At 38.7% G+C, this 13641-nt stretch overlaps 1 protein-coding gene across 1 annotated transcript; it reads left to right on the top strand.

Moving 5' to 3' along the window:
• Positions 1–56: 56 nt before the first annotated feature.
• LOC308301022 (protein rapunzel-like) lies at positions 57–809 on the top strand (the record flags this gene model as incomplete). The annotated part of the gene is made up of 1 exon (XM_080744918.1): positions 57–809. One exon carries the CDS (start codon positions 57–59, stop codon positions 807–809), a length of 753 nt encoding a protein of 250 aa, XP_080601044.1.
• Positions 810–13641: the final 12832 nt, after the last annotated feature.

The following is a 13641-nucleotide window of genomic DNA, read 5'->3' as shown; positions in this document are numbered from 1 at the left end:
GAAAAGAATATTTTTTATACATCCATTTGACATCGCTGAGTAGTAACTTAGCCATCATGTCAGAGGAGATCATTGATGATGATAGGGCCAAGCTGAAGCAGGGCCTGGTAATGGTACTGAAATGTGTGGCCGCCATCTCTTCGGCAGCAGGCGCGGTGATCCCTATTTTCAGTTTGGCTGGCTCTCTTATCAGGGTGGTGCTGCATCACGTGGACGATGAAGACATCCGCACGCTGAAGCGTGAGTTTGGCACGGTCAACCGTACCCTTGACAAGCTGTCCCAGCAGAACCACCACGCCTTGTTGCAGATCAAGAAGGAAACCATAGATGGCCAGTACTCCAAAGTGGAGGACAACCTGCAGAACCAGTTCCGGAAGTTCATGGAGATGGTGGAGGCAAAGCCCGAACACCGGGAGCGTAAGAAGATCGAGTTTGAAAAGAGCTACAACAACGACAACCAAGACCAGAACCTGTACACGCTCTACGATGGTGTGGTAGGCACAAAAAAACTCTTCAGCCAACCAATCCTGGAAGTGTACCTGAAGCACTCACAGGGCGACCGCTCCGCCATGGAGAGTCTCTGCACCCGCCTCACGCACCTCTTCTGCATCGGCCTCATCGCCCGTATGGGCTACGCCGCCATCATGACGCCGCCAGATGATGAAGAAAGCCTGAAGGAGGAATGGGCCAAGAAGATGGAGCATGTGCAGGAGAAGATGCAGGAGGCTCTGCAGAGGTGCAATGAGGAGGAGACGGCGTGCAATGAGGAGGAGACGACGGCACAATGTCACCGCTGCTATCTATGTTGATATTTAGGACTTCCTCTATGCCTCCAGGTTCCTTCTGCTTCTGTCCTCACTGGAGAATGGGTATTCATCCACACTCACCAGATATGCTCATTTGACTCTCTTATCATAGATCTGAAGACTATCTCATTTGTGTCTGCAAAAAAAAAGAAGAAAAAAAGAAAAGAAAACATATTAATTGGTTCAATATTTTAACAAATATCAATTTGATGCTACTTGTTTTTATTTCCACAGAAATTATGATCTTAATTTATGGATTAGGGAGGATTTATTTTTGTATTACAATGCATATTTATCAGTAAAATAAAGAAATTAAAAAGCTGCTTATTTTACAATATAATCTATTGGTATTTAAATTACAACTATTTGAACAAACTACTAAGTCAAAAGTTCTTTCATGCTCATAGTGGTGTAAAGTAATTAAGTAGGCTACTGTACTTATATATATAGATATTTCACTTTAAAAAAAAACTTTGGTCATTTTATCATCTAATCAGGCTTTTATGAACACCCTGAACCAGTTTTTAATTAGCTTGATTCAATATTTAGATATTTGATGTGAATCTTACCAGGCCCTCCCCCTCCTCCTTGTAATAATCTTTATCATCTAATCAGGCTTTTATGAACACCCTGAACCAGTTTTTAATTAGCTTGATTCAATATTTAGATATTTGATGTGAATCTTACCAGGCCCTCCCCCTCCTCCTTGTAATAATCTTTTATTGTATTTAATCTTTTTCCATTTTCCCAAAGAATTATTAAAAATGAATGAAAACAGTCATTGGAAAAACACGGCCTGCTCACATATTAGGAGGGTATTATGAGTCACCAGAAAAAATAATGGGTGTTTTTAATGAATCTATCATGGTTAAAATGGAGTTTGAAGTTACATGGGGTGTGTATGGGGAGAGGCCCTGGGCCTGGAGGGCGTGATACCATTTACATCAAATATCTAAATATTGAATCAAGCAAATTAAAAACTGTTCCGGGTGTTCATAAAAGCCTGATTAGACGATAAAATGACCAAAGGTTTTTTGAAAGTGGAATATCCCTTTAAGTAAAATTCAGAGGTATTTTTACTTTGTTTAAAATTTCAAGATTCAATACTTCTACCCCACTGCAGTACATATATTACTTTTACTTCACTATAATTATATGAAAACTTTAGTTATATAGATTTGTATATGATCATGAAAATAACAGATCTACAAGCTCACAATGCCACACATTGTGAGCTTGTAGATCGGCTATTTTCAAATGATCTCAGGTACCTTCGATTTTTTTATACATTTTGAACTTGTGAAATGGGACATTCTGCACATTAAGTCATTTTACTTTTGGTAGGCCTACTTTAAGTATATTTTGATGACGACACTTTTGTAGTTTTACTCGGGTACATTTTGAATACGGTGACTTTTACTTGTAACCAGGCCTAGAATTTCGTCTTTTTAGGGGCAAGGCCACTTGGCCTTTGGTGTTGTCCATTTTTTGAGGGCACAAAGGCCAAATGCTAGGGCAGGAAGGCCATCAAATAAAACAAGATTTTAGTCCATTGAAATAATGAATTGAATTTAAGGGTTAACTTACTGCATTGGTTTAAAGATGAGGTCTTAAATGTATATATCAGTTTAGTTTAGTTCAATATCACTAAACCTTTCTTTCCTTTTTTTATTTTTACCATTTTGAAAAACATTTTTGAATATTTCAAATAGCTGATCTCACAACATGCCGATGTACAGGGTTCATCACCATGTCAGCTTGTGATGGACATTTTGATAAATATTTTATTTTTGTCACGGACATACAAAATAACTGTCCAATAATTTTACAAAAGAACATACTGTATCATATTTGGCTAAATGGTTGAAATTTCAGTTCCTTAGTTTATTTATTTTTCTCAGTTCTCTGTCTGCTGGAAATGTCTCGTTCAAATGATGTGTGGTTTGTCCGCAAGTTCTCTTCCTTCACCATCTTGCTGATGAGACAAATACTTGACAGAGCTCCATCCAGTTCCATGTATGATACACAAATACATAAGGCTTCACTTCCTTCTAGCAGTCAAATGATTTGTGGTTTGTCAGAAAGAGTCTTTCCAAGTTCCCTTTCTTCACTATCACGGCATAGTTTTTGTAATTCATTGTCCCATCAGCAAATATTGTTTTATTCTTTTGTCTTTTGCCAAACTCATGTCTTGTCTTGTCTTGTCTTGTCTTGTCTTGTCTTGTCTTGTCTTGTCTTGTCTTGCATTGCATCCTCACCTGATGCAAGCATGTAGCCAACACGACTTATTAATCATCCTGACACTTTACCAGTCCCCAAAATAATTCAAACAAATGCTTTATTATTATTATTATTATTATTATTGAATATTTAGGATAGATTATGTACACATGATAACCAAAATACTAAATGTGCCACGGACATGTCCGTGCCACAGACACGTTTGTCCGTGTACAGACATGTTGATGACCCCTGCCGATGTAGATCGGCTATTTGAAGTATTTTAAAATGTTTTCCAAAATATAAAAAAAAATCGAACCTCTGTTCGAAGTGGAGCTGTGTGTGTGTGTGTGTGTGTGTGTGTGTGTGTGTGTGTGTGTGTGTGTGTGTGTGTGTGTGTGTGATAGGTATTTTGTTATGGTTCATATCATCTTTTTATCGATTTATTATTTGTAAACAACAACACCTTCTTATTCCCATATGAGATACAATAATCCATCACACAGAAATAAGACAGGAGAGTGATCAGAGTGAGAATGGTATGTTTACTATGGAGAGAGAGTATTCAAGACAGGTACAGTACAGAATAATCAATGGTTCGTGCTCTCTCTGACAAATTATGTTTTGACATGAGTATAAGTATGGTCATTTCATCAGTCAATGGATGACGTTTCAACACAAGACAAAGAGTCCACATACAGGGTTCCTGGGAGGAGAGATGTCCTTGCTCGTGTCTGGATGACACTGAGCCTTATAAACCAAAACAATTCTCATTGTTTTCGGTACAGGCTCCAGGCAGTTGATAAGGTAAAAATACCTATCAATTGATAGGTATTTTGTTATGGTTCATATCATCTTTTTATCAATACATATTGATGACCACCTGAAGTTGAAGGCACAGTGACTGTCATAAAATGTCATGTACAGTACAACACAAGGTCTCCGTCTGGTTGAAATCAGACCTTATCAACTGCCTGGAGCCTGTACCGAAAACAATGAGAATTGTTTTGGTTTATAAGGCTCAAGGCTCAGTGTCATCCAGACACGAGCAAGGACATCTCTCCTCCCAGGAACCCTGTATATGGACTCTTTGTCTTGTGTTGAAACGTCATCCATTGACTGATGAAATGACCATACTTATACTCATGTCAAAACATAATTTGTCAGAGAGAGCACGAACCATTGATTATTCTGTACTGTACCTGTCTTGAATACTCTCTCTCCATAGTAAACATACCATTCTCACTCTGATCACTCTCCTGTCTTATTTCTGTGTGATGGATTATTGTATCTCATATGGGAATAAGAAGGTGTTGTTGTTTAATAATAATATATCGATCAAAATGGTCCTACGTCGCCGCATACAGATGTAATCTTGGCCGACCGATGGATGGACAAGTGACCGTGGGTGCACTTTCTCTCCCCCGGTGGGTCGGTTTTACAACACGTATAAAAGAACCAGCTGTGAGTTTGGAAGTTTACTGTGTTTTCAGACAAGGTTATTATTTTGACAACAGTACAATTTATTTTATAACATTCCCTGCTTGGACATCCGCCACTGGACCGCTGGACACATGGTTTTCTGATTGCATGCTCCACGGTCCGAGGACGGATCTTTATGCACCACTGGTGACCGGAATAATATTTTAAGATAAGTATACTGTTTTCTTCAGTTATCTGTGCGCGATGAGTCGCTTCTCAGTTTGAATTATTGTTTTGATTTTTGATATTTCAGGGAGTCGGACAAGGCTAAATAATGTTTTAGTATCGCTCAGTCTATTTTACCTTCACTTGTTTGAACACATAAAATGCTCGGACACATCCTATCATAGGCTATTGTCTGTGCCAGCCCAACATAGGGGAAATACAGTAGGACCAGATTTATAACATTCTTTTAAATTATAACATTTACGTGTCGTGTCTTTGAATTTTGGAATTAATAATGAATGATTGTTCAGAGTCAGATAACTCCTAATTATGTTTTGGTTTGACACGCGTCGTAAATTAACCCTTATCTATCTGCGTTTGGATAACAGTAGATGGTCATTTTATCGGTCGTTTATTCGGTACCTTTTTGTTGTCTTTTTGTTGTTTGCTTTTTATTGTTAAATGTTTTGAGGACATAGCAGCCGTTTGGCCACGGAGAATGCTTGTCCAAGTTGGGTTTGTATCAGTACGAGACTTCAATATAGATTTCATTTTATGCTCCAGAACGGCTGTTTCAAGACGTTCTGACGGAAATCTTTTTATTTGGGGCCAGAACATATTTTGTTCTGAAGGAATGTCTCTTCGGCCAGTACGATAACCCAACAACGGCTGATTAGAGCCACTTAATCACATAAGAAATAGCGTGGTTATTTTAATTGGTAGATTTCCTTTATGTTCCAGAACAGAACGTTCTGACCGAAATCTTCATGCTTTACGCTTACATGTCTTATTTTATTTTATTTTTTAATTTCCGTCTCAGGCCAGCTGAGTCTGTTTTGGTACCGAATTCGCTCCGTTTACTCTACGCCTCCTCACTCCCCCGCTTGCCCTCGCGAAGCAGAGTGGGGGAGTCAGAGGCAATATGTTATTTCTTAGACCGTATTTTGACCATTTCTGTTCTGGTAAAATAATTGGCATGAAGGCCTCTAATAATATTCAAATGTTTAAAATGTATCTGACAATTTAAGTTAAGACAGAACTAAAATGTCTCCTTCTCCACTTTCTCAAGGAGTGGACCGATTGGACGATTGGACCTGCTGTCGGTGGAACCCCCAGGATTTTTTTTCTCCCCACCATGGCACGTGAGCTCACTGTTTTATCATACATGTCACTCAAATTGGCAAAGGGGCAAGCCGACAGCAGAGCCAACAAGGACACCACCCAGGTACCCTAATCAGGGTTGTCAACATTGGACTGTCAGAATCCAGGAGATTTATTTTTGGGGGGCGCGCGGAACTCCCCAACCGGGGTCTGGGGGGTCCTCTCCCCAAAACGTATTAATAGATATTTTTTCCTGTGTTCTGTTGAATTTTGTGCATGTTTGATACATTTATCAGGCTTACTTTACTAGCATGGGTACAATTTCAGCCTTAAAATGCCAAATGTTGTTGTACAGATTTGATGACTGAAGCAAAAGGACATCTTTAATAATGATTTCTCATCTTTAAGTCATTACTTAAGTGAATATCTGTATGATCTTTCTTGCATGCATTGCCCCCACCCCTAAAGCGGGGGGTCTGGGGGTCCTCCCCCAGAAAAATTTTAACATAGTAGATGTAATTTCCTGTGTTCTGGTGAATTTTGGGAGTTTGATACAAAATCCAGGAGAAATCCAGGAGATTTGCCAATCCAGGAGACTCCCAGGAGAGGGGTTCAAAATCCAGGAGACTCCTGGGAAATCCAGGAGAGTTGACAGGCCTGACCCTAATACAACTCACACACTGTCAGACTAGGTTAATATGGCCCAGGAAGTTAAAGGCTCAGAGACAAAAACTTGTATAAATGTTGAATTTATACAATTCAACATTTATACTCTTCTCTTTCTCTAATATGCTCTCTGTCTCTCAATTAACCTAAAATAAATCAATATTGTTACTTCCTGTCTTTCTCTATCTCCCTCTCTCTCGCCATGTGAAAGAAAATAGCAGCTCTACAAGCTCATATAATGTAGTCTCAAAGTCTAATAATTTAGTGGAAATAACAGTCTAATATTTGTCTAGAATATTTTCAAAATAATCCAACTTGCTACAGAACAGATTGCCTTGAGTAGCCTGAATCTATCTCTTATCAGTCTCTCTGCTCTCACTACTACTACAGGCCTTTGTCCACTAAAGAAAACCTGTATGTCTCTCATTACACTCATAACCCTTCCTTCGATAGTTATGAGACAAAAACTTGCTTAAGTTGTTATAAATCGTATTTTTTATCCATGATTTAACCTTGTCCATGAGGCCCCTGTGTCCTAAATAATGTGTTCCAAATTCCGTTGTTTCGTCGTTCCGGTTTGCCTTACAAATTACTTTTTATCTGCGGCCCTGTTAAAAACAGACATTAAATCGGTCGTGTTATTCTTTTTAAGTCTTTAAAGTTCCAAGGTGGTTTTCTACACCTTTACTTTCTAAATCTATTTCTCAGTTTTGATTATAGGCTATTCATGCCTTTTTGCACTGTAAATCACAGAGGTGTCCAGTACTTAAAGATTAATACCTGCTGTCTTGAGAGTCTAGCTAGCTCTTAACACAGCTGCAGTTTTATTGTGGGCTCGCCTATAAGGCGAGCACACTTTAGATGTTGTCATTGTGGGCTCGCCTATAAGGCGAGCACACTTTAGATATTGTCATTATTTCTATACTAGGCAGGCAGTCAGTGCAAGTATCAAAAAACTTCGGTTCCTTTCTACTCCTACATACTTAGTGAGAAAATGAAAATAAAAACATCAATGTGTTCAGCTTACTGTGGCGACGTGTGCTATTACTTTTTACAGCAATCGGCCAAATGGTGGCGCTGTAGGAAGCCTTCGAAAGTGCGAACTTTGAACAGGTATAGCTCATGCTGTGTTTGAGGTCCAGCCATGAAACCTGTATACACGTATGCGTCTCCTCATGCCGAACAACTTTTACCCTCTGACTTTTGACTTCTGACCTTTAGATCCCCCAGAATTTGGAATTATATGAAAAACAGTAAAAATCTATCTCCTCCTGGGATTTTTGCATAACGCGCACAAAACTTTTTTCACATGAACTTTGGACCAATACGGTCAAACTAGTCTCGGCGGATTTCTTTTAAAGTGAAATATATTTTTTTAATAATTCAATCAATATTGCGGTTTTATGCAAATTATTCTTTTGCCTCTAAATCATACATGCAAAGTTACACGTTCATGGCATTTGGCAAACATGTAGAGGGTTAGTCCAAATATCACTGAAACCAATCTTATTCCGATTGGCCAAAGGGGGGCGCTATACAAAGCGTCTGAAAATTCAAACTTCAAACGGGCATAAGTCATGACTCGTTTTGTTTGAAGACATGCAACTTGTTACACGCGTGCTTTGACTCAAGCGGAAGACATCTGTGTCGTTGTTAAGTAAGCTCCGCCCTTCAATTTTTCGCTATTTTGAGCAGTTTGTAAAACGCTTAAACCCGCTTTTATTCTGGAATTTTCGCGTCACGTGCACAAAACTTTTTTTAAGTGAACTTTGGACCGATATCTAAAGATCTGTCAGATCGGATTTCTTTAAAATTGAAACATGCTTTTTAAAATAATTCAATCAATATTGCATTTTTATGCAAATTATTCTTCTGCCTCTAAAACATACATGCAAAGTCACATTTTCATGACAAAATAGTGTAGAGGGTTAGTTCAAATATCACTGAAACCAATCTTACCCCAAATGGCCAAAGGGGGGCGCTATATAATTTTGAGCAGTTTGTAAAACGCTTAAACCCGTTTTTATTCTAGGATTTATTTTTGCAATTTGCAAGAAACATTCTACACGCAATCTAAGGACCTTTATCTAACATGCCTATGAAGTACACACAAAATAATAATAATAATAATAAATATAGCTGCAAGCAGCGATAAAGTGGCCAAAGCCAAAAACACCTCAAATCATGAGCCTGGGATATGCGTGAAATCTTGCAAGCACATTCCCAATAGGTCAAGGAACAGATACCACCCTTCTTACATTGGCCTGTTATAGCGCCACCAGCGGGTCAACTTTTGCATAACACATTTTTGGAACAAAATGGACCGATCTTTGACGTCAATAACGTCAAAGAGAGCACTGCCTGCGATCTTGACATTTTGTGCTTTTATAGCCATTGTTTTCTGGCTTGAAGCGAGCCCACAATTGTTTCGAAGGAACAATATTTTTCTAGTTATTTATCTATCAGTCATATCATACTGTAGACGGGAACTTCGGTTCCTTTCTACTCCTACATACTTAGTGAGAAAATGAAAATAAAAACATCAATGTGTTCGGTTTACTGTGGCGAAGTGTGCTATTATTTTCTATAGCAATCGGCCAAATGGTGGCGCTGTAGGAAGCCTTCGAAAGTGCGAACTTTGAACAGGTATAGCTCATGCTGTGTTTGAGTTACAGTCATGAAACCTGTATACACTTATGCGTCTCCTCATGCCGAACAACTTTTACCCTCTAACTTTTGACCTCTGACCTTTAGGTCTCCCACAATTCGGAATTATATGAAAAACAGTAAAAATCTATCTCCTCCTGGGATTTTCGCGTCAAGTGCACAAAACTTTTTTCACATGAACTTTGGACCGATACGGTCAGATTGATCAACCAGATTTTTTTTAAAGTGAAATATAATTTTTTAATAATTCAATCAATATTGCGGTTTTATGCAAATTATTCTTCGGCCTCTAAATCATACATGCAAAGTTACACGTTCATGGCATTTGGCAAAGATGTGGAGGGTTAGTCAAAGTATCACTGAAACCAATTTTATTCCAATCGGCCAAAGGGGGGCGCTATACGAAGCGTTTGAAAATTCAAACTTCAAACGGGCATAAGTCATGACTCCTTTTGTTTGAAGACATGCAACTTGTTACACGCGTGCTTTGACTCGAGCGGAAGACATCTGTGTCGTTGTTATGTAAGCTCCGCCCTTCGATTTTCCGCCATATTGAGCAGTTTGTAAAACGCGTAAACCCGCTTTTATTCTGGAATTTTCGCTCCACGTGCACAAAACTTTTTTTACGTGAACTTTGGACCGATATCTAAAGATCTGTCAGATCGGATTTCTTTAAAATTGAAACATGCTTTTTTAAATAAATTCAATGTATATTGCAGTTTTATGCAAATTATTCTTCTGCCTCTAAATCATACATGCAAAGTAACATGTTCATGGCATTTGGCAAAGATGTAGAGTGTTAGTCCAAATATCACTAAAACCAATCTTACCCCAATTGGCCAAAAGGGGGCGCTATAACATTTTGAGCAGTTTGTGAAACGCTTAAACCCGTTAGGATTTTTTTTTTTGCAATTTGCATGAAACATTCTACACACAATCTAAGGACCTTTATCTAATATGCCTATGAAGTGCACACACACACAAAAATTATAATAATGAATATAGCTGCAAGCAGCGATAAAGTGGCCAAAGCCAAAAACACCTCAAATCATGAACACAGCCTGCAATGTGCGTGAAATCTTGCAAGCACATTCCCAATAGGTCAAGGAACAGATACCACCCTTCTTACATTGGCCTGTTATAGCGCCACCAGCGGGTCAACTTTTGCACAACACATTTTTGGAACAAAATGGACCAATCGTTGACGTCAGTAACGTCAAAGAGAGCACTGCCTGCGATCTTGACATTTTGTACTTTTATAGCCATTGTTTTCTGGCTTGAAGCGAGCCCACAATTGTTTCGAAGGAACAATATTTTTCTAGTTGTGGGCTCGCCTATAAGGCGAGCACACTTTAGATATTGTCATTATTGTGGGCTCGCCTATAAGGCGAGCACACTTTAGATATTGTCATTATTGTGGGCTCGCCTATAAGGCGAGCACACTTTAGATATTGTCATTATTTATTTATCTATCAGGCAATCAGTAGACGGGATCTTCGGTTCCTTTCTACTCCTACATACTTAGTGAGAAAATGAAAATAAAAACATCAATGTGTTCAGCTTACTGTGGCGCAGTGTGCTATTACTTTTTACAGCAATCGGCCAAATGGTGGCGCTGTAGGAAGCCTTCGAAAGTGCGATCTTTGAACAGGTATAGCTCATGCTGTGTTTTAGGTACAGCCATGAAACCTGTATACACGTATGCGTCTCCTCATGCCGAACAACTTTTACCCTCTAACTTTTGACCTCTGACCTTTAGGTCTCCCACAATTCGGAATTATATGAAAAACAGTAAAAATCTATCTCCTCCTGGGTTTTTTTCGTTACACGCACAAAACTTTTTTCACATGAACTTTGGACCAATACGGTCAGATTTATCTCGGCGGATTTCTTTTAAAGTGAAATATCATTTTTTTAATAATTCAATAGATATTGCGGTTTTATGCAAATTATTCTTCTGCCTCTAAATCATACATGCAAAGTTACACGTTCATGGCATTTGGCAAAGATGTAGAGAGTTAGTCAAAGTATCACTGAAACCAATTTTATTCCAATCGGCCAAAGGGGGGCGCTATACGAAGCGTTTGAAAATTCAAACTTCAAACGGGCATAAGTCATGACTCGTTTCGTTTGAAGACATGCAACTTGTTACACGCGTGCTTTGACTCGAGCGGAAGACATCTGTGTCGTTGTTAAGTAAGCTCCGCCCTTCGGTTTTCCGCCATTTTGAGCAGTTTGTAAAACGCGTAAACCCGCTTTTATTCTGGAATTTTCGCTCCACGTGCACAAAACTTTTTTTACGTGAACTTTGGACCGATATCTAAAGATCTGTCAGATCGGATTTCTTTAAAATTGAAACATGCTTTTTAAAATAAATTCAATGAATATTGCAGTTTTATGCAAATTATTCTTCTGCCTCTAAATCATACATGCAAAGTAACATGTTCATGGCATTTGGCAAAGATGTAGAGTGTCCAAATATCACTAAAACCAATCTTACCCCAATTGGCCAAAGGGGGGCGCTATATCATTTTGAGCAGTTTGTGAAACGCTTAAACCCGTTGGGATTTTTTTTTTTTGCAATTTGCATGAAACATTCTACACACAATCTAAGGACCTTTATCTAATATGCCTATGAAGTGCACACACACAAAAGAATTATAATAATAATGAATATAGCTGCAAGCAGCGATAAAGTGTCCAAAGCCAAAAACACCTCAAATCATGAACACAGCCTGCAATGTGCGTGAAATCTTGCAAACACATTCCCAATAGGTCAAGGAGCAGATACCACCCTTCTTACATTGGCCTGTTATAGCGCCACCAGCGGGTCAACTTTTGCACAACACAATTTTGGAACAAAATGGACCAATCTTTGATGTCAGTAACGTCAAAGAGAGCACTGCCTGCGATCTTGACATTTTGTACATTTATAGCCATTGTTTTCTGGCTTGAAGCGAGCCCACAATTGTTTCGAAGGAACAATATTTTCTAGTTTATCTATCAGTCAGTCAGTCAGTCAGACAGTAGACGGGAACTTCGGTTCCTTTCTACTCCTACATACTTAGTGAGAAAATGAAAATAAAAACATCAATGTGTTCAGTTTACAGTGGCGAAGTGCGCTATTATTTTTTATAGCAATCGGCCAAATGGTGGCGCTGCACGAAGCCTTCGAAAGTGCGAACTTTGAACAGGTATAGCTCATGCTGTGTTTGAGGTACAGGCATGAAACCTGTATACACGTATGCGTCTCCTCATGCCGAACAACTTTTAGCCTCTGACTTTTGACCTCTGACCTTTAGGTCTCCCACAATTCGGAATAATATGAAAAACAGTAAAAATCTATCTCCTCCTGGGTTTTTTTTGTTACGCGCACGAAACTTTTTTCACATGAACTTTGGACCAATACGGTGAGATTGATCAACCAGATTTTTTTTAAAGTGAAATATAATTTTTTAATAATTCAATCAATATTGCGGTTTTATGCAAATTATTCTTCGGTCTCTAAATCATACATGCAAAGTTACACGTTCATGGCATTTGGCAAAGATGTGGAGGGTTAGTCAAAGTATCACTGAAACCAATTTTATTCCAATCGGCCAAAGGGGGGCGCTATACGAAGCGTTTGAAAATTCAAACTTCAAACGGGCATAAGTCATGACTCGTTTCGTTTGAAGACATGCAACTTGTTACACGCGTGCTTTGACTCAAGCGGAAGACATCTGTGTCGTTGTTAAGTAAGCTCCGCCCTTCGATTTTCCGCCACTTTGAGCAGTTTGTAAAACGCGTAAACCCGCTTTTATTCTGGAATTTTCGCGTCACGTGCACAAAACATTTTTTTACATGAACTTTGGACCGATATCTAAAGATCTGTCAGATCGGATTTCTTTAACATTGAAACATGCTTTTTTAAATAATTCAAACAATATTGCATTTTTATGCAAATTATTCTTCTGCCTCTAAAACATACAAGCAAAGTCACATTTTCATGACAAAATAGTGTAGAGGGTTAGTTCAAATATCACTGAAACCAATCTTACCCCAAATGGCCAAAGGGGGGCGCTATATCATTTTGAGCAGTTTGTAAAACGCTTAAACCCGTTTTTATTCTAGGATTTTTTTTGCAATTTGCATGAAACATTCTACACGCAATCTAAGGACCTTTATCTAACATGCCTATGAAGTGCACACAAAAAAATTATAAAATAATAATAATAAATATAGCTGCAAGCAGCGATAAAGTGTCCAAAGCCAAAAACACCTCAAATCATGAACACAGCCTGGGATGTGCGTGAAATCTTGCAAGCACATTCCCAATAGGTCAAGGAACAGATACCAACCTTCTCACATTGGCCTGTTATAGCGCCACCAGCGGGTCAACTTTTGCACAACACATTTTTGGAACAAAATGGACAAACTTTGACGTCAGTAACGTCAAAGAGAGCACTGCCTGCGATCTTGACATTTTGTGCTTTTATAGCCATTGTTTTCTGGCTTGAAGCGAGCCCACAATTGTTTCGAAGGAACAATCTTT

The sequence above is a fragment of the Nannobrachium achirus genome, assembly GCF_963921795.1.
Source record: "Nannobrachium achirus genome assembly, chromosome: 16".
NCBI classification, from domain to species: Eukaryota; Metazoa; Chordata; class Actinopteri; order Myctophiformes; family Myctophidae; genus Nannobrachium; species Nannobrachium achirus.
The sequence above is the reverse complement of the archived record's forward strand: the minus strand, read 5'-3'. Positions and strand labels throughout refer to the sequence as shown.